At 42.6% G+C, this 26,648-nt stretch overlaps 1 protein-coding gene across 1 annotated transcript in view; it reads right to left on the reverse strand.

Annotated features, from left to right (window-relative positions):
- Window positions 1-4,858: 4,858 nt before the first annotated feature.
- The window catches only part of LOC142582757 (CTD small phosphatase-like protein 2), a 56,915-nt gene continuing 35,125 nt past the window's right edge, over window positions 4,859-26,648 (reverse strand). The window contains exons 11-13 of the mRNA XM_075692779.1: window positions 19,423-19,549; window positions 18,225-18,320; window positions 4,859-14,656 (exon numbers count right to left, since the gene is read on the reverse strand). Coding sequence (XP_075548894.1) covers window positions 14,591-14,656; window positions 18,225-18,320; window positions 19,423-19,549 — 289 coding nt within the window. The 3' untranslated portion in view covers window positions 4,859-14,590. The remainder of the gene's footprint in view (window positions 14,657-18,224; window positions 18,321-19,422; window positions 19,550-26,648) is intronic.

The following is a 26,648-nucleotide window of genomic DNA, read 5'->3' on the forward strand; positions in this document are numbered from 1 at the left end:
CTGTAACTTCGTGCATCTCGATGACTGTCTTTGTGATGCCACAGCTAGGTACCTCTCACCTGTTAAAATTAAACTATAGGTCGTCAACAGCTGATGAACTAGTTTCGATGAGAGAAGCTGTCCACTCTGTCTTCAGCCTGATACATTGTAAGTGGATGGTACTCATTCTTGTAAAATCAGTACCTCAAGCCACTGATTCCTTAAGAGGGGCACTATTATGTCTTGGCCCTAAATGTCGTACAGCTATTTGATCCTGTGCTGAGGAATGGTCACTCCAGTACCTTACAATTGGTGCTGAGCATTGGCTTGGCCAGGAAAATGCTAGCTGACACAGAAGCAAGAACCTTGTTTTTAAGACTGCCAAGGTAACAATCTCGTGCTTGCGTATTGATGGAAACTCCTTGCTAACTTTGCTCGTGTGATATTGTACAGTAGCTCATTGGGCTCAACCAGACCATTGGTCAGGCGCTTGTGAGAAATGGACCCTGACAGGTCTTTAGGCTCCCAGCTAAAGTCAAGCAAAGCCAAGCAAACACCTATGTGTGTCCCGAATTTGGCTGGACATCACCTTCGCTCAACACTGTGCACGCCTCACTAGCCATGAAGAGCAGCCCAAGCTGAACAATGTCACTTGTTTAGACTGCAACATGTTTTGCGCCTGCCCTGTGTACATACATGCTACAATGAAATATGCTGGCGGTCGTCGGAAGGTGCTGTACATTGTGTGACTGCACTACAGCAAGAGTAGCTTTGAGGGCCGTTATGGATTATTTGCAGACGCCTATTTTGGGTTTCTAACAGCTTTTCATCTACACTTGTGCATAATGCGCCTTCGTGCATATTTCTAAATTCTAATAAAATTAGGTACACATCCAGCAATTGTTAAGTCTATTTAAGTTTATTTCTTTGGGAACTTGTTTCCAATTTGCATTGCTAATATGAATGCATACTATTTACATGAGCCTGCATTGTCACATGTAGCAATCAAGAAAAATCCAAAAGCACGAGTCAATATTGCCCTATTCTTTATGGAAAAATTTCTAAAGGCTGGTTAAAAAAATCAGTTGACAACTCAGGCCGACTACGAGCCACGGGTATAAAAAGCAAATATAGAAACGAAGATACATGGCCCTTTGCATGTGTGGTTATTATTTATACACTGTTCTTCCCTGTTGTAGTCTTTCATTAATCTTTTTTTGTCTCCTTTCCACCGTCCCTTGTGCAATACAGCAAGAAAGGATATCCTAGCTCGGCCTTCTCTGTCTGCCTTCCCTATAATCAATTCTCACCTCTTTGAGAAATGAGTTAAATGTTAACAGCCTTGGAGGTGTGCTCGCTGGTGTAAGGCCAAACTTGGAATGCGCACGCTTGCACACAAAAGCATTAACTCTCGAACACATATAACACTATGATTTTTAGTGATGGACAGTGTACCTAAATGGTAATTACATCTTCTATTCCAGGCTATTGAGCAAGCACCTCATGCAGCAGTCCCTGCAAAGTGAACTGTCACACGCTATGTACACCAGAAGTTAAATAGAACATAGTGCCATCAAAGTTGGTGACCCGGTGAGATTGTGGCATTTCTTGTCATGCACAAGCACTGTGGCACATAGCACCTCTAAGTTATAGCTAAGAGCTTGAATTGCAGAAGCATGTTCAATTTTACCTTTGGCTTATATAGTGTGTGGGTGTGCACAAGGCAGAGGCTGTTGTGAGGTGCCCTTTGCTGGACATTTGCACTGCTGGTCGACTGTGCAACTGGTGTCTCGGATGGCCGCTGTGGGTGTCGGAAGGCGCACCGTATGATGGCTTGGCCCCAAATTCAGGAAAAAGGGCCTGGCTTGAAGATCCTGCGCATCCCTACCTGTGGTTGCTTGCTCTTATGATGCCATGCCTGTATGGTCCTGGCAGAAGTAAATGTTTAATTTTCAACCACGGGGTGTGTGTGTGTGTATGTTGTCTAGCCTGTTTAAATAGCTACATTACATGGAACAGCATTTAATTTCATGCTGTGGCATTTAACAGGCTGTGTACTGCAAAAATAGCCCTAAACAGGTTTGAACATGTACAGCATGTAAGCACAGTTGTAATAAATGCTAAGAACTTGAAATTCTGTACAATATCTATGGGGAAAAGTTGACTTCTATCCCCTTAACTTTGCACAGCATTTCATCTTTTTTGCATTTGTATTTCTGGCATACCTAGCTCTGCTTGTAAGACAGGCCCATTTGTCATTCCATAAATTTAACCAACCAATCTAGTTACCTCATTATTTCATTTTGCATGTGGTTATCACTAAGCCTCAAAGACAACCTTTAGGGTTACTGGTACGGGGCATTGTTCACCAGGTATACAGTGAAACAATTGACTTATGGTACCAAACAGCATCATAGATGAGTATCTGCAACACATCTTATTTAGGGGTAGGTGATGTACCCAGCTGTAGACAATGCTGCAGTGAACACCTGAGCCAAATGCTACTCTGCTACATGCATGCTACAAGGAGCCTAGAGTTGCGGCCTCACATTTTTTCCACCTTTTTGATGTCTCCACAACTTTATGTTGCGACACTCCTATGGATATTTGTCGCGTTTCTTTGCACACTGCAACTTGTTATCGTCTCTGGAAGGGGAAAAATGCCTTCAGCAATGCTATTATACAGTGGGACATTGCAAAATTAAAGTTAATAAATACAAACCATCTTGAATTACTTTAGTTTTTCTTATTTTGCAAAACTAAATTACGTTTTGCATTATGGGTCTTGTCCAACAGTAATGCACTTGAGTTGTACCTTTTGGCTTGTGAATTTTTTGTTAGCACCATGGAGTGCTCAACATAACTGAAAGTTGTTGCCATTCATCTCGTCTATACTGTACACCCACTCCTGTAAGAATCCCGTCGATGGGATTGACAGCATACTGAAATAAATAAAAAGGGGCTTAGAACAAGACAAGGTGAAGGGAGATGGGACACGTCTGCCTCCTACAACTGAGCATTTACTGGAAAAAAAAAAAAGTTCACATGCACCATACACAGTGTATATGTGCCAGCCAGATATCCCCTTCACTCTCTTTGCTTACATATTAAATCAAATATAGCAAACAAACAATAAAAACGAGTTTAATGTTTAGGTAGCCCACAGCTTAAGTTCACTATCGTGTAGTATACTATGGAGAAATAGTTGATGCACTATGATCACTTTCACTGTTCCCAATGTTGGTTGTACCTCGTTAGTAGGAAGTTTTGCATGCACTTGCTGTTTTTGATCATGGCCAAGCAAAATGTAAATAAATGGAAACGCCTGGCAACGTCACATGTCTGGCAACAATAACCATGTGCTTGCAGCAGAATGAACCAGAACATGCAGAAACCGTGGTGGAACAGTCATTTCACCTTTCAGCGCAGGTACTGGCTCAGGCAAAAAGCCGATTTGGTGCAGCAGCAAGCACTTCTGGCGCAGCACCCAACGCGTGTGTGCTTACCATATACCATGCAAATTTTAAGTGATATAGTCGACATGCTGTGGAGATGGGTTTGCGCAAGGCTTACCCTGCAAGCGCAGTCAGGAAAGGACGCAACGCTCCTCTACACCGTGATGTAGAGACCACTGCGGCCGGGTGTGTCAATACGGTGCAGAGGGGGCACCACACACAAATCATGAACAAACATGCTTATTAACCTAGGATGCAACACAGTGCGACAGTCGCGGACGGCTTGTGGACAAAGGCTCGCCGCAAGACTGACTGAGTATGCGTGCCTGCACTGAACACAACGTCATGCAATATACTTGTGTCATGCCATGCACGTTAGGGAGTTTTTGAGAAAAAAGACGGAAAAGAAAGTGCCAGTGCCACTGTGCATGCGCGAGACGCAAATAGGGTTTTGCATTTGCATTGGCGACACTATTTCAGTGAAATAACACAGTGACCCAAGCTCAACGCAAAAGTTTTGTGCCAATGAACATGGCGGCACCCATCGAAGTGCAAGCTCTCGTGGTGTACCACATTCGACTTCATTCGCTAATACCTTCTTAACTGTGCTCCATGTGTGATTCTCATTGCAGCGTCTCTTTTGCAAAGCCCCGCTATCACCTATAGACATCTAAAAAGCTTGCCTTTACTCCTAAAATGCGACATCCTCCTTCGTTAAACTCCGCGGTAGCATGCGGGCGGGTTTGATGAACACCGAAATAAAGCGCCAGCAAGACGGTACAGCAACACTACATTGTGTACATCCGATAGAAAAAAATGTGTGAATGATGAACTGGACTCCAACGAGCCCATAGAGTTTCTCACTGTCCATAGAGTTTCTCACTATATAGCGAGAAACTCTATGGACAGGCCTCTGCTTCCTTCTATGATAGCATGCTGTTGGTTTCAATTTCAGTTTTGCTCACAGTGAAACATCAACGTAAGAAGGGTTGCGCTCTCATACATGCTTTGGCGCAGGCTCGGCACAATTTTCCGCTAAAGTGCCGTTTTGGCGCAGGATAGCGCAAGGGTCTGCTCTTTTTGCAGTTTGGCACAACTGGCGCAGTTGTTCCACCACTGCAGACAGCTGCAGTGAGGCCTGACCATATGAAACTAACGGATCCCATCGCCAAGATGGCAGCACATAATGCTAACACAGAGCCAGTACCTTCAAGGCCCCGTTTCCCCAAAAATAAAGAATGCACAGCCATTAAACATGCATGCCTGAACCATTTCTTGCCCTCCTTGTGAGGTCCAGAACTGAACAAGGCCTTGCATTATTGAATTGATACGGTTCGAAAAATCACCAGAGGTGTTTTGGCTGCAGCACTGCAGTGTTTCTGCAGAGCAAAGCTTTGCAGCAAGCAGATTAAGAAAACAGTAACGCAACTGTAGACTGTTTGTTTATTTGGTTGACTCAATGAAAGACAGTATAATAAATGCGCAATTGTATGTTTAATTGCACAAAAACAGCAGCAGGGGCATAGAAATGTACACAGCTGATTCCATTTAAGCAAACCGCGACAGCAGTACTCACCAGCAGTTGCAAATAAAGTGGGAAGGGTAACAAGGCATGACAAGAACTATTTGCTTAAATATTGTCCCAAATTTTAATTCTTTAGGTATGCACAGACAATGATTCTGCTTAAAATATGCCTGCGTCATGTGTTGATTTAGACGGGCATACAATTAGCGGTTGGAGTTTAATGTAAACTCTACCAGAGGGCAGTGTTGAGTTCCAATAATTTACTAATGGAATGATCAACCTTAATCTCATGAGCCGATTTGGTTACGCTTCTTTTATTACTGATAGTGACTTAGTTCACCACCCAGCAATACCTTACAGCAACAACAATTCAATGTTGGAACTAATTCGGTGTGCTGCAGAATTCTGGGTGCACAAATGAAACCGGTCGTTTTGTACACATGCTCCTTGGGTTTGACAGACAGTTTGACTAAAGTGTTCGGGTTACATTAAAAGCACCAGAAACGGCTACGTGGAGGTTAAACTAAAGCAGTATAATTTGCAGAAGTCAGCAAAGACAAAATTGCTTCAAAATAATTGCAAAAAGGCCACATGGATGCAAGACAGTTCTAACATCCTGTAGTTTCCATCATGGTCAAACAGCCACATTTGTTTCTTGTCAACACTAGCAAGGGGCTTCCCTCCAGTAGTTCTAGTACGAAGCTCTACGATAGCAAGTAACAAGCCGTTATAGTAATGCCTGTACATGTACTGTTCTCTTGTAATTGGTATGGTACAAACCACTTTAAGAAAATTGGGAAGAATACAGCTACTGCAGTTTCGAAGGTGCTGAAAACGTTGTTAAAACCGGTTCACTTGCCTTGAAGCGCAAACAATTTTTGTGGGCAAGGCACTCCCAGAACAAGACGTAGTGCAATAGTGCTCTTAATCCGAGATGTTCAAGCTAGTGGAGCAGCAGGCTCAGAGCGAAACGTTTGGCTTCTTCAGTCGCATTACACATGGCACAAATTTTGGAGATTTTGATTTCCACAAGCTCTGCATGACTGTAAAAAAAACTGCAGCTTGAAGTCTAGAGGAGCACACACCAACAGTGCAACCCAAAGCGTTGCCGTTACTGAACATATTTTTTTGAACTACACAAGAGCACTACTATTGTCTGGATGCATCTGATGAGAAACTTGCATAAAAATTCTAGCATCAAAGAGGTAAGACTTCTTCAGCGTACTGTACAAAATACTAATGTCCAGGGCTGCATCAAACGAATGCAGGCAGTTCTCGTCATACTCAACCCGAACATGCATTCCACCTCTTCAGCTTTGCATACAGAGCATGTGAGGAAGATTTCGCATGTGAGGAAGATTGGCTCCAAATTACCCGGCACTTCCACATGGTAGCTGCAGTTTAAAACGATGGGAGTAGAAAAGCAATGAAGGCATGTTGTTCTCAGCTGACACAATGTGTCCTGTACTTCTTGTGTACCGTTTCTGTGGCCAACTGGATGCACAGATCCATTTGGACTCTGGCTACATCTGTACAAGTTACTCATGCATCCTCAGTGTCCATTATGGGAGCATCCATCTCTCTATCATTTCCTTCACAGTTTTCTCAATTGATATTTTAATGTGCATCCCTTTAATTTTCTAAGGGCATTCTTTCAGCATAAAACTTTTATGTAAGCGAACCAACAGTTACTTGGCTTTCGGCCCTTGACAACACATTTGCAGAAGCATTTCCCCTACAACCAAAACTTGTGGAGCAAGCAACATTTGGGAGCAGAAACTCCAGCTTAACCAGGTAGCATCACAAAGGCTGCCGGTGACACAGCCATTCACGTGTACTGGCATAGTCCATTAGCAGGCGAATGCAACAGACCTGCTGCCATTCTGCAACCACAGTCGCCATAGAAACTAGTCAGGCTTGCACTATATGCCACTAGACTGCACCTTCACCAATTTTCTTCCCTCATATGCATACCCTGAAGTGACCTTCTTCAGTCACATGATAAACAGGCAAGCAATGAAGGAGTTTCTCCTTCAAAGTGTTTTTCGCACCACAACTTGCACTTGCCAAATCACAAAGGAAGGCATGCATCAGAAACACTGCAACGCTGTCTGGTTTTGCCAGCTGGAGTACAGAGGTCAGGCACTATCGCAAAAATTTCCATTAGCAACAGAACAACTCAAACAGCCTGGTGCGGTCTCTGGTACCCCTGCGCTGCTTGCTGCTTTCCACACTCGACATGGCAGGTAATGTACACGTCTAGACCACTGGCCCCCTTCTTTTTTTTTTCTTTCACCCCTGCCCAGAGTATAAAATGCGAAGTATAGCTATAATGACATCTAGATGATAGTAGTAAACTATGCTAGGATGATAGATTATCCATCTGGCTGTGGCACTTCTATGCGTGTGAAAGTGCTCCCACAAAAGCCAAGGAAAAGGAGACATCCAGAGTAAAAGTGGGACATGGGCGAGGCAGGTGCCGTTGCAGAGGTATTGAGTGCAGAAACTTTAGAAGCAAGATGCCTTGATAAAACCACACACTGGGCACAACTAGAGGGTAGAAAGTGCCCCCTTTTGGGATTTTCTTTGAAATATTGACTAAAGTGACAAGCCAGCAAAGTAAAATTGGACGCAACCAAAGGCAGGTTATGACAATTATTCCAATTTGATGAATCTCCGTCAGATACAAGCTGCCAAAGTACTACATTTAGCAGTCTTCTAGACAGAGATGCAGGAAAACAGTACAAAAGACAAAAAGCTGGACAGAAAACTTGGCAGAAATAACAAACGCTCGCAGTCTCAATTTCAGCCTCTAAGCCCTGCTGTGGAACAGACTGTATTTTCTTTTTTACTTAATTCAAAAGCTTAACACAAACAGCACAAACTAGAAGTACATGCAAGCCGATGTCCTTTGAGCCTTTTGGGGGTTTAGTGTATGGGACAAATGCCACAACGGTCAGCTCAACAAATGCTAATTTCCATAGATGCCTTTTTCTTTGCATACACGCTTTCAGAACGGCACATCGTCATTGCGTTGTGCCTGCTCTCTCAAAAACAATAACAAGAAAACAGAAGCAGCAAGTTTCACAACATTTAGAAGCGACGCACTCAACCCTGCCTGAGGCTTTCCTTGTATACGCCACATATTGGACAGCACACAGTGTACAGAAATGATAGTGAGATCCTCTGATAAGTGCACACATTTACACATATAGTTTGATGGCACTCATAAGCATTCATTATCTCCAGTTTCCCTTTTTGTTAACTTTTTTTTTTTTTTACATTCCCTGGCATCCCCGTTTCACCAAGAGCTATCTTAAACTTTCCAAAGAACCAACAGGAGCACACAGACAACAGCTACGCTCGTTAACAATGTGCCATATCTAACAAACAACAATCTAGAGACAAGCCTTCTCATCAAAACGTCTAAAAGCATAGTTTTTACAGCTGGCATGGTATGATAACATGCAATGATATAGCACAGGTTAAACTGCTCTGGCTACTCTTCTTCCACTTCGGCACACAACTACGCAAGCCAGCAGTCCTCTCGTTCACGTATTCACCAAGCCAGCCAACCCTGTTTTAGTACATACTCAAACACTGGCTGAAAGTTTCGAACAAGTTATGATGAGCCATACTAGGACTTTCCAAGGTGACTGCAGTAAGCCACAACTTGCACTAGATACAGCAGTTTTGGAGCCCAGGGTCTGCATCTTGTGTTGTCCAAGACACTAGAATGAAGAAAATCTTTTGGGCAACAAGGCTCCACATATATAAAAAACAATCTTTGCAAATTTGATGTTTTTCATAATTTCCTCTTACGAGTCATAATATCGATTCTACATAAATTTGTTTTCCACAAGAATACAGATATGTGGATTCACTGTTATCAATCATTGCGAACTGCATGCGAAACAGCTTGACTTTATTCTTTCTTTTTTTTTTAATGTGTGAAAGACAAAATCTGCTGATGAAAGCATAACTGCAGCCGAAAGCAGTAATGCAGGCTCCCAAAACTTATTCCATTCTTTCGAGCCAGATTGTAATGTGAACCACTCGGATGCCAACCCCTTGATGCTCTCTGGTACAATACTTTCACAACATTCGTTTCCTCCAAGAGCCAAGCACGGTGTAGGCGCATTTACTCTACTGCACGTTCCATGGGAAACTCATCACAGCAGTAATATGTAAAGGCATTTATAGATAAACACGTGACTGAATCACACCACATGTGATCTCGTATTGCCAAGCATACCCACATCAGCTTACGTATACAAACAAGCAATGCCATCCCTCTTCGGTCCCAAAGCATGCAAACGACTTGCACAAGAAGGCTCCTCTTTACACAACTTGAACACCGCTACTTGAATGGCAGCACCTCCACTCAAAGTGTGCATGAAAAGCAAGGAGCACGTCTGTAGTGACTCGTTTGCTTCTCCAAGTGCAGCACACTCCTCAGCGGTCATGTTCAGACCATGTGAGGAAACTAGCTCGTGGATATTGCCTATAGCGGATTTACTTTTTCTTCTACTTACTCTGCGTGTTTCTTTTCTACACTGAACCTAGAATCATTACTCTAAACAACAAATCCCCCCCTCCCCCATTTTTCTCTTCGGGACTTTCAGCTTATTTCGTCAATTGAATTAGAGATTGCACTTTTATCAACAGTCTACAACATGTCGAAATATCTTTCCTTTGCTGCTCTGTAAATAAGACATATAAAACGAAATCCTCACAGAAGTATACAGTTACAGTTACTCATTAACGCACAAATTCTCTGGCAAGGGCACCCACTGTAAGATGCAATTCTTACAAACTGATATTGGGGACAGCAAATATGATCCATATGCATGTCTGCATGATGAGAAATAATGATATGTGATTCAAGCATTGAAATAGTAACTAACATAATAAAAACTTTCTGCTAGTCTTTTTACAGTGTACATTAAAAACCATAAAACATTCACACTTTCTTTTTTGCACATACTAATATATTTTTGCAGCAGGTACAGCAGGTCAGGCTTTCCAGGTTGGCTGGGAAAAGTGTTTGCATTAGCGTTCAGTTTTTGGCACATAAGTTACTCAGCGTTATAAATTTTCCGTGTATATATTTCCGTATCATGAATGCACACACAAGCATACCTAGCATAACTACATATTTTGCAGCATTTTTTACGTACTCTTAGCAAATTGCTAGCCATTACAGTTGTCTTCTTGACAACTTTCAGAAATTGTACTTAACCAAAAGAAAGAAAGAAAGAAAGAAAGAAAGAAAGAAAGAATAAGTAATAGCAAGTGTTTGTTTTGACAAAGTCATAACACGCAATGGGCTCCCAACAGTATACCAAACAAGAAACCAAACTCATGTCACTGACGAAAGCCCCCCTTTCTGCTGGGACAACACTTCTGTCAATCCAGGTAGTTGTGAATGTAAACAGCCACCGGAAAGCTAAAGTTGAATGAGTCAACTCAAATACATATTTAAAAAAAGAAAGGGTGGAACAAGAATGCTTTGTTCATCAGTGGCCAATATATTAGATGCTGTTGGCCTTCTCCTATGAAGTTCCAAGCCAGCCACACAAACAGATCACTATGGTATCTTCAGACATTTCCACTCCTATTTGAATTTCCCCTTCTTTTCTCGTACATCCGTGGCATTATGCTTATTTGGGCAAAGTTTGAAAGAAGTACAACTTGTTAGCACTTAAATCTCAGATTGAGTAAACTGTACTAAAGTGCAAATTGAAAACACACAGCATCCATGCTCACCATGTGTACACCCTTGCAATATTTTAATGCTACCACGCGAGGGCTGACTGCACAGCGTGTCAGCAGCCTTGTAGCGGCAAGGGGCATTACTGGAGCGAACAGCACAGCAGAATGCATTCAAATATGGAAATTGCATTGTGTGCCCGCGTATAAAATTATTGATCCTGCCGCCCCTCCCCGCTACAAGGTCGCTGACACGCCGTGCAGTTCATATAGCCATGCGATATTAAAAAATTGCAAGGGTGTACAGTCTAATTGCAGCGCTGTGTCTTTACATGTCCTAGATCTGTATGGTTCAGCCTCGCCAACTGCACAAGTTTCAATTGGTTCTTATACATAGCTTTTGTTGCGAGTGAGGATTTCCTTTTTAACAAATCTTTGGCACTGGCAGTTGCCTAGCTCATTTGGCAAAAAGTGGAAAGCCATCCTCCTCTGCGAATTTGGACTTTAAGAGTCAGAGTTTCCCGTCAAGCCATTGACTTTTGCTGTTTTCCAAGCTAATAGCTTTGTTTACCCCCACCTCGTGGCAGCATCAGTGCAAATGGCCGGCCAGTATTGCAGGCTATAGCAGTTTTCCACTACTACCAAACAAGCCAAGCACACACCAATGCCAGATCTATTGATGCAAGCCTAAAAAATGTAGGTTCTGTGCGAGATTTGAGATTGAGTGTTATGAACTCAGAAGTGAACATGAGACATTTTCATGCTGATGGCTCACGTACGTGGGTTATTGTACAAACAGAAGGTCAGCGGTGCCAAAAGGTTTTCTTTCCTTCCTTTCATGTGTTTTTTCTTCTGGCGATTCTGGCTTGAACTTACACAACAACTATATTAGCCGTTTTTTTTCTCTCTCTCTCTGTTGCGTGGCTCAGTACCACTGAGCTGGTTGTTAAATCAAATGCAAGAAAGAATAGACACGTGACGTGAAGCCTGTCTAAGCAATCTGCCCAAATGAACAATAAAACCGGGCTTATGGTTTATACATTCTGAAAACGGTCTAGAGTCTTTGCCGTCTCAGATGAAGCATTGCATTGCACACAAACAAACAAAAACAACACAACAAATTATTTTCCAACACCATAAGCTATTAACACTGCATTTTGCCCTGCCCTAATTTCCCAGGGCAGTGACGCACGCCACACCAGTCATAAAACAAAATGCAATTAAAATTTGATATATCCTAAAACTCTTACATATATAAGTTTGCACTGCAGTTAGGTCAGGCAGCTGTTAAAATTTCTGTATCACATCAGTTAAAAAAAAAAAAAGAGAGGAGTCTTAATTTCATATAGAATTCTTCTCCATCCCTTCCTACTGCACATTTTTTTCATCACATGTAATTTCTTAAGCAAAAGCTATTGCACAGAAACCAACAAAAAATACTTGCAGCTAAAAACAACAGTATAGTGCAGATAAAAGTCTCACCTTGTGAGATATAACACAATAATGTAAAATATTACTTGCAACTCTCAGAGGAAAGTTCTGGCACATTAAGACTTAATAGCAGAGGCATATAACGAAGTACTGGATGACATAGGTGTGTGCAGCAACATTGCTGGCAACATCAAGTGAGACTGTGTTCAGTCAAAGTGCGCAGCACTCTCTTCTTGGACCTTGGCTACGTCCTGCCGAGTATGCTGAGGCATAATTCGATGCGGGAAAATGCAAAAGACAAGGAACAGACAGGACAGAGCACTAGCTTTTACTAAAGTGGTGTCGATCCTTTGAGGGTCGTCGTACATACAGGCGGCGGTGACAACTCCCAAGTGGTTATGGCCCTATGTCTATTGCAGCAACCGAATATTAACACGCTTTTTAAAAATAAAGCGCCACCTAGCGTCGCCTTGAAGGTGCTGAAACCTTCCGTGACTTTTAGAAAAAAATGCATATTTTGCTGCGGCCCCTTTGCTTCCGTCAAAACTTATTCTGCCAGAACCACTGCAGTAGTTTGGAAGTATTCCTGCTCTGCCTAGCTTACCTCCGCATGCGCATGCCCGTGCTTGTGCAATTCTTAATCGGCATGCCTGTGTGTGTTGTTCTGAGTTACAGGCATTGGGAACACTGATTTCTATCGTGTTTCTTACTACTCAAAGCTTTAGCACGAGATGCTCGCCCACATGGCTCCCCCGTAGGTGTGCGATTATTTAGTTTATAGGAGGGCGTTCACAAACTTGTAATAATGCCGCGTGTGAATCTCTCTTTTGCAAGACGCACAAGAAATGACGAAATCTCATCTAGCGATTAAAAAATGGATTACTGCAAGTTTCTCACTCGCTTTGTTTTTCTGACAGGGGTGCACCACCGAGTTTCTTTGCAGGTGCTGGCACGGTATGCCTTGCTTTCACTATAGCTGTATGTCCCTCAGGCGGTATTCTTTACTCATCCATTTCATTTTCATTCTTCTGACTCCTCGCTATTAGTTCAGATGTGGCTCATCAGCTGCTGCATCACACCCTCAGCACGACAGATGAAAGTTGAATATGAAATGGAACATAAAAGGATAGGGGCCCTAGTTGTGTCAAGCCTATTTAGAACACAAAAATACGTTGTGTGAATTTTATTACACTTGCAAAAATTAATTGTCCTAGTTTGTCCATGTAGTTAACGGCAACCCATGTAAAAACTGCGCACATACAAAAATTTTTTGTAGTGTTACTGGGGTAATGGGAGTGTAGTGGTGGTGGTAGTTACTGGTAGTGTTACTAGGGTAGTGTTACACCAGAGTGCCTGCGTACCCAAAGCCCCATGCTCTGCTTGCATTGTTTGTACTCATTTTGCGTTGTTTCGTACATTGCATTCTTTTGTACGCTCCAGGATTTGCGCACCCTTACTGTAGGTGCGCAAAATCTAAAACTCCATACTGCCATCTAAAAAATTCATAGTTTGTTATTTCTTGAAATAAGTATAAAAATTTTCAATCTGTAATAAATAAAAAGAAAGTGACCCTGGGTGGGTGAAAGTTAGTGCACTGTCCTGCCTATTCATTCTTACCCTTTGCCTAATTATGTCTCAGCAATGGAAAATGCATCAACTAGCCCAGCTGTCTTCATCAACCAAATACACTGGTTTTTGCAAAATGGCCAAACCTAAGCAGCACTGGGGTCAGTCAGTTTCTCAACAAGACCAAATGTTGGATATGTGTACTGCTAATGGCCTTCCCCATGTTGCGAAATAGTTCAGGAATAGTTGAACAAGACAGCATACCCCCACTCTCAGCAAGTAATACTAATGTCGTCGAGTTATTCTACATTTATCTGCTGGCATAGAAGTGTTGAAAGCATCACAAAGATACTTTCATTCCTCTCTTTCACTACCGAAGTATTAAATTGTGAAAGATGTCTTTTTTGAGGTGGGGGTGTCATGCGAATCAAAAATGCTTCTACCGCAATAAAGTTCATCACAGTCTCACAAGGTGTCACCGTGTCACCACAAGTGCAGCAAGTGTTCCCAGATATGCCTTTCAGTACTGTGGCATGTCTCTACACTGTTACGTCTCTGCTATGCCAAAGACCATCTACACCTCCTTTGAGAGGTAGAACAACAGCTTGGAGAAAGCACAGCCATGTTTCCTGTCATGCAAACAGTCTAGGCTTCTTGCAGGCACACATCACAAGCAAACTGCTCTCTCTCAGGACAGGGCTACGAACAAACATCCAATGGCAAAACTTTTCATAGAAGCGGTATGTATACTGAGATGCAGTGATGTAATAAACTGTTGTCGTGCCGAAAGAAAGAAAAAGAAAAACAGCGGCACAGACTACTTATGTACAGAGAACTGCTTCCTAAATGATGCTTTCCTGTCCGGTTGTCCTCCAAGTGGTGTGGGCTGTTGTGGTGTCGATGTCTCATGGCTTTACATTCTTTAGTCTGGGGGAAGGAAGCTTGCCAGATGGTACTTGTTGCAGATGTGGGGCCGCACGTCATCCCTCTGCAAGAAGAAGGTGTGTTTGGAAACTCATAGTGTAAGCTGTCAGGCAAAGGCCTCACCCAGGTGGTTTTATGTTAACGCTATGGCTACAAATTTAGTAATACCATCACTAAATCCGATTTCTCCTGGCCCTCGCACTATTTTGCTTCCTCGGCACAATGTTCTGTTTCTCTAATAGATGACAAGTTCTCTGTTCTGAGCATTACACGACCTTCCCCACTCTTAACTCTTAATATCAAGTAAGATATAATGCACCAGCATTTGAACTATAATCAAAACCACTGTTATTCTAACTCCCCTTAACGTTACATCTATAATTCTCTATCCCATTAGTTTCTCCACGTTTCTTATCTTCCTTTCAAGATTCTTTGTTGTCCTCTGAGTCAGTGCTGGTGTATTTTGCATGTGAAATACAGTTAAACCTCTGTTTAGTGAATTTGACGAAACCCATGAATTATTTTGCGAGATCAAGAACGTCATTAAACTGAAAACACTTAAAACAACTCTTATGAATAACGTTATATTTATTCAAGAATCAAAAGCTATAATATTTATTCAATAGTATGTTCAATATTGTAATACAGTATACTTATTCAAGAACTAAAATTGTGGACTAAGGCTGCACCGAGAAGACACCTGTTTGCTTCAACAGAGCGGCTGGTGGTATGCATGCTGATGCAAAACTTGAAATGGTGAGACACACCAAGGGACACTTTCTTAAAAGGAAAACAGCCCACCTTAAGCCAACAAGACCATGAGTTTATTGCAGCAATACTTGAATAAATTTCTAGGCACTTTGAATGTAACACATTTCCTGTGACATGTTTGTCTACCTATAATTTCTGCCACAACTTTGTTAAATCAGGCATGACATTGAGCTCATTTCACTGCTTCAATGTTTTCAAAGCATTGGGCTCCACGAATATGTGGCGTGGAATTGACAGCATTCATTAAAATAGAAAATTTGGTAAATTTGGAAAATTACCAATCTCACTGAAGTTGTATGTTGCAGTGACGCATGGATTCATGGCAATACAGGATGTATTCGTATGGGCAAATTTTGCCTTCACATGTGGCTTCAGAACAATATGGAACATTATGTTTTTTTACTTTATCTGCATGCTCACTCTGTTATATTATTATTAAGTATTTTTGATGCAGTTGATACGTGCAAAAGCACTGTCTCTGCCATTATCGAGATGATATTAATAGGAAGCTTTAGCTCAGGAGCTCCTATCTAAATACACGGGAGAAAATAAGTCATTTTTTTTTCGGCAACCACTGCAATGATTTTGATGAGATTTGTTGCATTTAAAAGAAAAAGTTCAAATCTAGTGACTATAGGAAGCAGGATTTTTTAAAATTTAGGCTACCAATTTCTTAAAGAAAAATTATTGAAGATGACAATATTTCAGAAAATTAAGTATTGTGTTTACAACTCTGTAACTGCGCAATAAAAAACAATTCTGCAAACTTCACATAATTTTACATTTAAGGTGCACACAGCTGATGTATTATACATCATTCTGAAATATACCAGTGATCTGTGTTTAGGACTTTGGCAAAACGCTCATAAACATTGTAATGATCTTATGTAAGGTGTAAATTCATTTACTTCAATTGTCCGCTTGAGAGGCTCTAACGGATGCACTTTATGGAACTACAATATTATCTGTTTTTGGCACTGAGTTACAGATTTGTAAACATCGTGCTTCTACATTTTTAAAACTGACAGATTTTTTGCAATAACCGGAAGCATAAATTTGAGCTGAACTGAATTGAATTTGTGGCCATACCCTTCGTAGCAGATGAGTAATATACTTAAGCCAAATGAATGGGGGAAGAAAAAAGAAAAGATTGCAAAAAAAAAAAAACTAAAAGCAACTGTAAAAAAAATGTATGAAAAAAACATCTGGGTTGGTGGCGCCATCTTGTGGTGGAGAGTTTACATGAAGGGGACGCGGAGCTATTAATGCAGTAACTAACTATATTCTACTTGTGTTCTGGTGTATTGTCTGCAGCGGTGCAATTTACAACAAGCAGTCCTTTTTCATATATTGCTTCAGCAACACCACTCATGTAACAAAAAAGTCGCAGTTTCGCCCGAAAGGCGAAGCATTGGTTGCGATAGCAAATTATTAGACAGCCGTACGAAGTAAGGATAGTAGACCCATCGGCCGTATAAACTTGTAAACATTCGCTTATTAACTAAATTAACAATGATAGAATGTGTAAGCGTGATTCAACAAGGACGTAGAAAGAAACAGACATACAGAGACAGCGCTTTCTACGTCCTTGTTCAGTCGCACTTACACATTCTATCATAGTTTCAAACCAACTAGCCTGTCAATGTGTTTTAACTAAATTAACCAGCATTGTGTCACGCACGCACAGGTAAACATAAACACGTCTCGCTCGATGAGCGCGGAAACATGCTGTGAAAATTCTGGAGTGAGGAATCGTGGCAGCAGCAAGGGAATTGACCTTCATGCATGTCTCGCTTCAGCACGAACCACATGTTGAAAGCACAGTGCATACAAAGCTACTGGCACTATGCGCACTCTGCAAACATCGCAGATCGCTTTGAAGATAGGCTCGCGCGGGCGTGCACTTTAGCCACTTCGCGGATAGCTTTCAAGACACACGAGCACCGGCAACGCATCCCTACGGCCTCTGCCAAAGCATCTACTACAGCGTCCGCGATTCACGTGGCCAACGCTGTAGTAGATGCCGTGGTTGTCTCCACTCTGTATGGAGCGGCAGGCGAGGAGGATAACGAGGCACTGTAGCAGCCGCCGGAGAAAACGCCCCTCCTGCCTTGCCTCACCCCCCTGCCTTGTGCACCACAGGAGAGGGCACGCATTCGGGCCGCATTCCTCACTCGCGCATGCGAGATTGAACTGCATTTGCCAGCTCACCCTCACACGCTTTCACTCATATTGAACCTCATGGCGACGGCAGAAATGCGTCTGGAGTGTCCATGTAATTGCTACCGCAATAATAATAATAATAATAATAAAAAAATCACATGTTGTTGGAAAAAGTGTCACAAGATGTCGCTACTGGCTTTGTTACTGGCATCCGCATTTGCTGTAACCTGGCACTACCGTAAAGACTAATATGTGCATGGACAAGCTAAAGCTTTCTAATATTCGCCAAAATGACTATTTCAAAGGATTGGTATACGGAATGGTAATAACATACCGTATACCGCACTTACCGTACAGTAACACAGCACTGCCAAAAGTCTCTATTGAAGGGTTTTCAAGGACATGCGAACCCTGAATGTATTTGAATAGGGAAATGGTAGTTGGCCCTGAGCTAAAGCTAAGCTATCTAGGGTGTACTTCCAGGAAGCAACCATTAGCAACAGTTGTGCAATGTACCAGACTAAATAGGCCGAGACATATAAGCCAAAATCATGCAGTGCGATTCACTTGTAAGGACATTCACAAAGCTGGAAAAAAGGGAGAATGCTAGCTTTATAAAAACCAATTATTACAGTATCTGTTCATCACTGCACTTAAATGATATAATGTGGCATGGCAATGTTCAGAGTTCTGCTTACCATTGACACCAAACTCTCAAGAAATGGCAGAAGCTTCAGGAGCTCCCTGTCATTCCTGTCCATGAACCATGACTCAATTGGGATGCCATTCTCCAGCTGCAACACATAGCAAATACAGCGTGGTGTGTTTCAAGCAGTTATTCACCAACAATTTCTGTCTACCTCTGTAGTATGTTCTACTGCTGTCAACAGAACATGAAACGGATTTCTAACACACCACTGCATGAAGTTTGTGAATAATGCCTTCTCCCACAGCTCAGGCAGCAATGGAGACTACAAACTTAAAAAAAAAAATACATTTCTGAAAAAAAAAGAAAGACATGTTTGGTGCTGCATAAAGCTCACTAAGGGATCTCAGCATTATTTTTAGAAGGCAAATTAAATCACACCGCCCTGCACTTTTTAGGTGATTCCATAAGCACATGAACAGACAGTTCAGTGCCTAAGAGTAATCACTTCATTTGCCTGTATGTATTTGCAGTTTGGAGCCTGCCATTTGTACTAATTATAATTGTGGTAATTACTAATTGTAGCTTGCAATACACAGGAAGAAAGTAGGAACGTGCACAAGGGAGTTTCAGGGCATGTGAGAATGCCATATCATGTGCCCAGAAAATCAGCTGAAGGCAGGTGGTGTGTCACAATTTAAATAAACTAAAATCACATGAGTATGGAAAACAGAGAGAAGAGCAGGAGTAAAAGGAGTATGCAATGAGCATGCCCATCTACAAAGCTTGCAAATATAGACTAAGAAAAAGAGGTATGCTTGTAAATTTTGCTCGTACTACAGAAGAGTGAACTGCTGGGCTAGTTGGTTATCTGACATAATCCCCCAGGGGGTTTATCCACCCGTGTTGTCTCCTTTCTTGTGTGTGTGGTCTTGGCACAAAACTTGTTTATTATGTTTGCTAGTACTATTTCACCATGACCGGACTCTGACTAGAAAAGACTACAGCTTTAATCCAGCAGATGCAAGCTTGTGCATCACAGCTCTCCATATTTATATGATATGCTAAAATACACATCCAAACAGAATCAAATAATCAACAGCCAACCCACAGGCCTGGAGCTCCTGTACCAGACATATGTATTTTTCTGTTCTTATAAACCTGTGACAAAAATTTCGTAATAGACATCTCACTCGTTTTATTTTTCCGGATCTGGTGCTCCAAGCTGTTTAGCATGCATCCTGATTTACCTGGTAGCCAAATGCCTGCGGTGAGTTGTCGATGATGATAGTCTTGGCAAGGTCTCGGCCGAGAATGGTCAGGTCCTTGATGTAATTCCCACTGACACACACACAATGTTCCCTGAACAGCCGGAACCTGAACAAAAGGGCAATAGTGCATTACCAGAAATGTGCCACCACAGACACTGACTGCTCCTAAGGTGGTAGGCCAAACACAAAATCTTTTTTCTTTCAATCGGAAGCCAGGATTCAAACAACCTTTTTTTCCTAGATAAGCATGTCTTATTTAGCTTATTCAACTATTTAAAGTGCATAAAATGGTTCATTTTATTTTCTGGCAGGCAATTTTTGTCATAAAATGTGGTAAAAGTGCTAGTTGCGCACCTGCCGTGGTTGCTTAGTGGCTGTGGTGTTGGGCTGCACAGCACAAGGTCGCGCGATCGAATCCAGGCCACGACGGCCACATTTCGATGAGGGCGAAATGCGAAAACACCTGTGTACTTAGATTTAGGTGTACATTAAAGTACACCAGGTGGTCCAAATTTTCGGAGTACCCCTCTACGGCATGCCTCATAATCAGATTGTGGTTTAGGCATGTAAAATCCAATAATTTAAATGTGCTAGTTGAGCCAGCAGTGATAAGTAACTAATCAATTGCTGAAGTGAGTAAAGTTTTGACATTTATGTAGCTAAATGGGGGTCCTGTGTAATGGACTAGGATAAATGCAACGTGATAAATATTAAGAAAGTAATGTTAAAAAAAGCTAAGCAAAGCGAAAGAAATTGCCAATTTGGACCAAATTTATTAGCAAAATGAGCAGTAAACGCAAAAATATTAAGTTAATTTCCTTTTTTCTAGTTGCACATATCTCTATGTGAGGAATGAGTGTGCAAAATTTCACACCAAAATGCTCACTCAAAATTGAGTTATCAAAGTTTGCATAACATGAGGTGGAGCAAAATTGCGTTTAGAGAAAAACATAAGCAAAACTTAAACCATGTGAAAGATGTCAAAACTACACAGAGGCCTAAAATGCGCCAGCTTCATAGCTGGAGCCCCCACAATATGCACTAGTCTCCTTTTGTTCATGTGACTGCTCGGCAACAACATAAAATGAAAAAGGTATTTTGAATAACATTTATATAAAAGAAATAGTACTGATTTTCAGTTTCACAATGAAGGTTGGAAAACTCACTGTAACTCCCAAACTAATAATGATAGGAAGATAATTTTTTCTCAGCATGTTGCTGAATGTTTGGGTATACATAAAATATAAAAAAAAGACAAATCTTGTGCAAAAAAATTGACTTTGAATGTGGTCTACCACTTTTTTAAGGGGACCTCCACCACTTCTTTTGGGTCATCCATATTTGCTCTAAGTCTATTCTCAGCATGTCATAGAACACCTGGCAAAAGGAACTATGAAAACTGACCCACACAAATCCAAGTTACCAGCCAGAAAAAAATTCATATTACAAGCAATATAAGAGTTGACCTATACTCGAATTATCACTGCTTTAAATGTCACATTTCATTCCCCCATAACGTGATACGATGACACCAATAGCAGCAGCAGGGCATTGGCAGAAATCGGCATGCTACATTTGCCAAGTCTGCTCAGCCTGTTGATAGCGTTCCCACGGCCTCTGCAATCGGTTGGAGGCCATGGCGCCACTTTTACGGTTACTAGGGGTGTGCAAATATTAGAGAATTATAAATATTACTTGAATATTAAATTGTTAATATTCGTATTCGCTTCAAAAACTATGTATTCTAAAATTTCGAATATTCTAAATGTTTCGAATATTTGGATATCGTGAAATATTTGGAGGGATTTGATTATGCGAAACTTACTGAATAAACTGACAATCTATTTTTTATTTTATTTTTTCCCCAGGACAGCAAACGAACTTGGCGACTGCGCTTGAATGTGTGCACAGCACACGCTTTCGTTGCTGTATGGTGTATGGGTATGGTGTATGGCTACCATGGTGTATGCAAGGCCTGCTAAGGCTCATCGACATTGATTATAGCAGCATGGTTGTGTGTCGTATGGCTACTTTGTGTTTTGCGCCACACGGATGCGATCATTTGACTTTCTTTGTGGCTAACCTACGATACGAGGACCCGATTTTTTGCACTTTTGCCGACGCATACCATGGCAGAAGAAGGGGATTATGACGAGTCATCCACGAAACGTAGGAACAATCTGGAGACCACGCCAAAACGAAGAGAAAAAAGTGCTATTTGGAAAGACTTCGTGAAGACATCATCGACAGTGCAGTGCAAGACATGTGGAGCAAATCTTCAAATGCTGATAGGCACGACAACTGTGCTTGCCAACCATCTGAAGCAGCATGCGGCTGCTGTTAAGGAGTACCGGAAGATTGCTGCAGGTGCGCCTGGGAAAGATCAGTCAACAATAAATGACTGTGTGCCACACTGAACCAGTGTCGGAAGAAAAAAAGACTCGTTCTCTACATAACAAGGTGGCTGCCATGGTAGTAGCACTTGAGTTACAGCCTTATAGTGTTGAAGACCGCGGGTTTAAAGAAATTATGGGTGAGGTTGTTCCACACTATCGTTTACAATCACGCACTACACTTTCACGCACACTTGTTCCGCGCTTGTATGATGACACACGGAAGAAGGTGAAGGCCGAGCTCAGCAGTGGTTTTGGAGGAGGAACAACAGCTGTTGCCTTTACCAGTGACATGTGGACATCACACGCCAATGAAAGCTACGTGAGCTTCACATGCCACCTTTTGACACCGATTTTTCAAATGAAACGATTCACACTCAACACTTGTCACATGGATGCCAGTCACACTGCCGGGAACTTAGCAGAATTACTTGACGAGATGTGCGCTGAATGGGAGATACCCGATGACTGCCAAAAGTACATTATGACAGATGATGGATGTAATATCCGTGCTGCGGTCAGGAGGCTCCCGTGGACCGAGTGCTCGTGCTTCGCTCACATCCTGCAGCTTGCTATCACTGATGCAATATCCTGTAGTCCGTCAATTGATCATTTGAGCAAGAAGGCTAGGCATATCGCTGGTCATTATAAGCACAGTTCGTTGGCACAAAGGTGGCTAAAGGAATACCAAAAAGAACAGGCAAGGACCCCCTTCGTGTGGTGCAAGATGTGGAAACTAGATGGAACAGCCACTACTTGATGTTGTCCAATCTCTTTCACTTGAAGGAAGCAGTCACTGTTGAGCTAGACCCATTGAACACCACTGATGGCCTAAGCTCTATAGAATGGAAGGAGGCCTCTGAATACATCGAAGTACTGAAGCCATTCTATGATGCTACTGTGATTGCTAGTGCAGAAAGATATCCGTCACTTTCTGCTAAAGTACCGATTACTTTTGGAATGCTTAGCTGTCTCAGCAACTTCAGTGGCATAACTGTATTCCCTAGAGAACTAAGCAGTTCCATCAAAGCAAGATTCCCTCTGTATGCGGAGGAAAAGGGAGCGTTCTTGGCCATGTTTTTGGACCCAAGTTTCAAGTCCACAATATTCAAAAGAACAAACAGATGATATGGTTAAAATATCTGGTGCTTCAAAATTTGGCTTTATGTCCTACTGGGGGATAGGATTAACCTAGAAGCTAAAAAGCAAGAGCCAAAACAGTCTGCGCAGCCCTCCAGTGATGCTTGGTATGCTTTTGATGATCTTGCAAGTAGCCAAGTGGGATATAGAAAACTTTCATAAGAATGGGAAATTGCTGCATATTTCAAGAAGGCATTACTAAGAAAATTCATTTTGATAAATTTGAGAGTCGGCGACGAATGATACGGTTTCATGGCACGTACGTTGGCGATACCTTCTCGACGCTATGAGTGGAGCGGAGCCAGCCATGCATTCGCATACACTTCGGCCCCGCGGCTGACAGCATCACCCGCACCGGGACCACGCCATCGTGAAAGCTGCCGGCAGCAGCAAGTGAATGCTTTGTCTGCCTCTCGCTCAAATGGGTCACAAGTACTCTAGATTACGCAATCTCAGTTTAGTATTGGAGGTGCTACACTTACATGGTGCCACACAGTCTCGGCACGCCCACTCTTTGCACACGCGGTAGATTACCTCTAAAGCAGAGTGCACGGCTACGTATGCGCTCAGCTGCGCTTACAGCCATGCACAGCCATGGCCGAGGCGCGCGCAAACTTACAACCCCCCCACCCATCCACCTCTGCCCCTCGCGCGGGCTTCAACGCGTTACTGCGAGCTCGCCCCCCTTCCCCTCTACCATTTTTCTTGTCTACTATCTACCATTTTTCTTGTCTCACACTCGCACCTAAAGCACACAACGCGCGGGGCACGATAGAATCTTATTGCACTTGTACTTTATACGGAACATGGTGCGGCTTCACTTCGGCGGTCGCTCTTGTTGCACGGTGCGCGATTTGCAAGCAGCCGCTTGTGATTAAGTCATTTGACCATTTGTGTCAGCAGAACTTTCCAGTTATTGTCTCGGCATTCCTCTGTGGCGGCAGTGAAATTTTGTTATATTGAAATTGCATACAAACACACTTCATTTTACTGAGGTTTTAAATATATAGTATTCTATGAACAAGAGGTTATGAAAAGAGAAATACTTCACTATATCGAGAATTTCATTATATTGAAGTTCGTTATATCAAGGTTTAACTGTAAAAAGTTTATTAGTGAAAGAAGGTTCTGTCTTTGATTATTCGATTTGATATTTGAAGCTAGATATTTGTATTCGATTCGTATTAAAAAAATTTGATATTCGCACACCCCTAATGATTACAACCACTTCCATAAGGTGGCTGGCGGTGCGCCAAAATGCACAGCATATTGGTACGTCGTTCCCATGGCTGCAACACCTCGCCTCTGGTTACGCAATACTTGAAATGGTTGTAAAATGTAATGCTGGGTCAATTTCAGTACATTGGGGGGGCGGGCAGCAGCATGGAATGAGATTGATGCTCACTTGCTAAATGCCTTCACGTTGCCATTCCATGTCCCAAGAAATTGTTTATGGAAGCAAACTTTGAAGAGCAGAAGAAGAAACGTGCAGAGGCTGCCAGACATCTCTATGCATGCACTCAAAAAAGTTGGAAGGCGATTAGACCTCTAGCTGATGTCGACCAAACAAATGTCGCTCCAGAGTTATTCCAATTCTGGGGTTTTGGGGTTTTACGTGCTAAAACCACGATTTGATTATGAGGCATGCCATATTTGGGGACTCTGGATTAATTTTGACCACCAGAGGATCTTTAATGTGCCACCAATGCACAGGAGACAGGCGTTTTTGCATTTAACCCCTACCGAAATGCGGCTGCCGCGGCCAAGATTTGATCCCGCAACCTTGTGCTTAGTAGCTGCTAAGCCACTGCAGAGGATGCTCCAGGGTAACTCTCATGGTAAATTTTATGGTTAATAAATCGAGGACATATATGGGTAGGGTTAGTAGTGCATAATGGAGATGATTGGTGGTAGGTGGTGTGATGAAATTGGAAAATTGTCAGGCACAAGATGGTGTCAGCTGGGATAAGACGGGGGTAATTGGCAATTACAGGAAGAGGCCTTCATTCTGCAGCGAACATAAATGGGTAAATGATGATACTAATCCAGGAGGCATTTTCACCCAACCATTTATATTGGTCAAAGGAATGTTTCCAACACAAGCTGAGGAAAAGAAGCCAAAAGTATGAGCCTTAAAGAGACCCTGAAACAATTTTGACAATTTTGTATAAACGTACTAAGTCATTACAGTAGGTCCTTCTGATCATTCATTGATGCATCTAAGTGCTCCGGGTAAAGTGTGTAATTTATTATAAAGTTCCAAATATGTACATCGCTGCCAATCGCAGCACGCTGCTCGGTGGAATTTTCAGCCGCCCCTACCCATATGACGTAAATCACCCAAATGACGTCAGTATCGTGAGCTATCCGATTGGCTGCCCAGTGCAACGTTACTACACTAGCTTCAGTTTTAAAACTCGGCGCCGTTGCACGGAATCGCCACCCGCCCACGCCTTCGTGGCGCTGCAGTCGCGACCGGCTTCACTTCCTCACTAGCCGCCTACGCAGGCGGGCCGGACTAAGCACGCGGTGTAGCGTTGGTGTATTCTGTGGTTCGTTGTTGACGGCGAATTTCAGCAAGCATGCCATCCGTTAAACTGTAGCCTTCGCCAAGTTTCTTAAGAATATTAGCAGACGATGCCCATGTGCTGCGTACCTGGCTGCATAGGCCGCTATCAGAACGATGTCGACAGTTCGGCGCACCGCTTTTCCTGTGCTCCCAGCAATGCGACGCTTCGCTCGGCGTGAAACACGAGCGATTCCTCGTGCCGACCGGGAACTATCTGCGAAACCAACAGCACGCGCTCGTGCCACTTCTCCCGCGTTCATCGTCGTCTTCCACAGCTGGCTGCGTGGCCGTTCATCTTTCCAGCGTAGAATTTCACTTCACTTCTGTCGTTGTAATGGGGAGGCCACGTTTACGGGGTTATGAGCCATTGCTTAAGGGAGTATGAGCCACTCATGGTCTTACGTAACGGAAAGATTTAATTTTGAAGAAATTTAATTTCGAAGAATCACAAGCGGCAAATCACAGGCGAAGGCTGCTAACCACGCCGCCGAGCAAACTCGAGACATCGAACGCAAGCGACAACTGCGGACTGCGGGCATACCGTCAGTGACGTCGTTCTCTTCGTCGCAGCCTATTGTGTGTGTAACCTCATAACTGAGAAATACTTTCATGAACCCTCTGGATTAACCCATGTGATAAACACAGGGGCCGCACGTTTCAGCTTCGCTGATTAACCATCTTCACGGAATGAAAATTCCGACTTTCCTTTTTTTTTTTGTGGCTTGTGTGTACAAAGACCGACCTCATCTTTCTTTTTGTAGCGCTTCTTTGGCGTGGTGAGAAGCTTCGATGGGGATGAAGATCATTCTACAATCACGCACTTTGGCCAGATATTCAGGCCCGTGAGCCTAAACTGCGTGAAGCGTTAAGACGAGAGGAAGAAACACACGACATTTAGAAACGCAGCTTCTGCGCTTCGCTGATTGCGTTTCTTCCTTTCATGCAGTTTACTCTTCTTTCAGTATTTCAGTAACTGCCGCGATAAATCTTATTGCTGTCGATGGATACCGCTATCTCGTGGCATTACCAATTCGGACAAGGGAGAACGCCAGCGAGCGTGAAACGCGCAAACTGCCCGTCCGCACGAGCTCAAGGCTGTGGCG

This window comes from Dermacentor variabilis, chromosome 5 (assembly GCF_050947875.1).
Source record: "Dermacentor variabilis isolate Ectoservices chromosome 5, ASM5094787v1, whole genome shotgun sequence".
NCBI lineage: Eukaryota > Metazoa > Arthropoda > Arachnida > Ixodida > Ixodidae > Dermacentor > Dermacentor variabilis.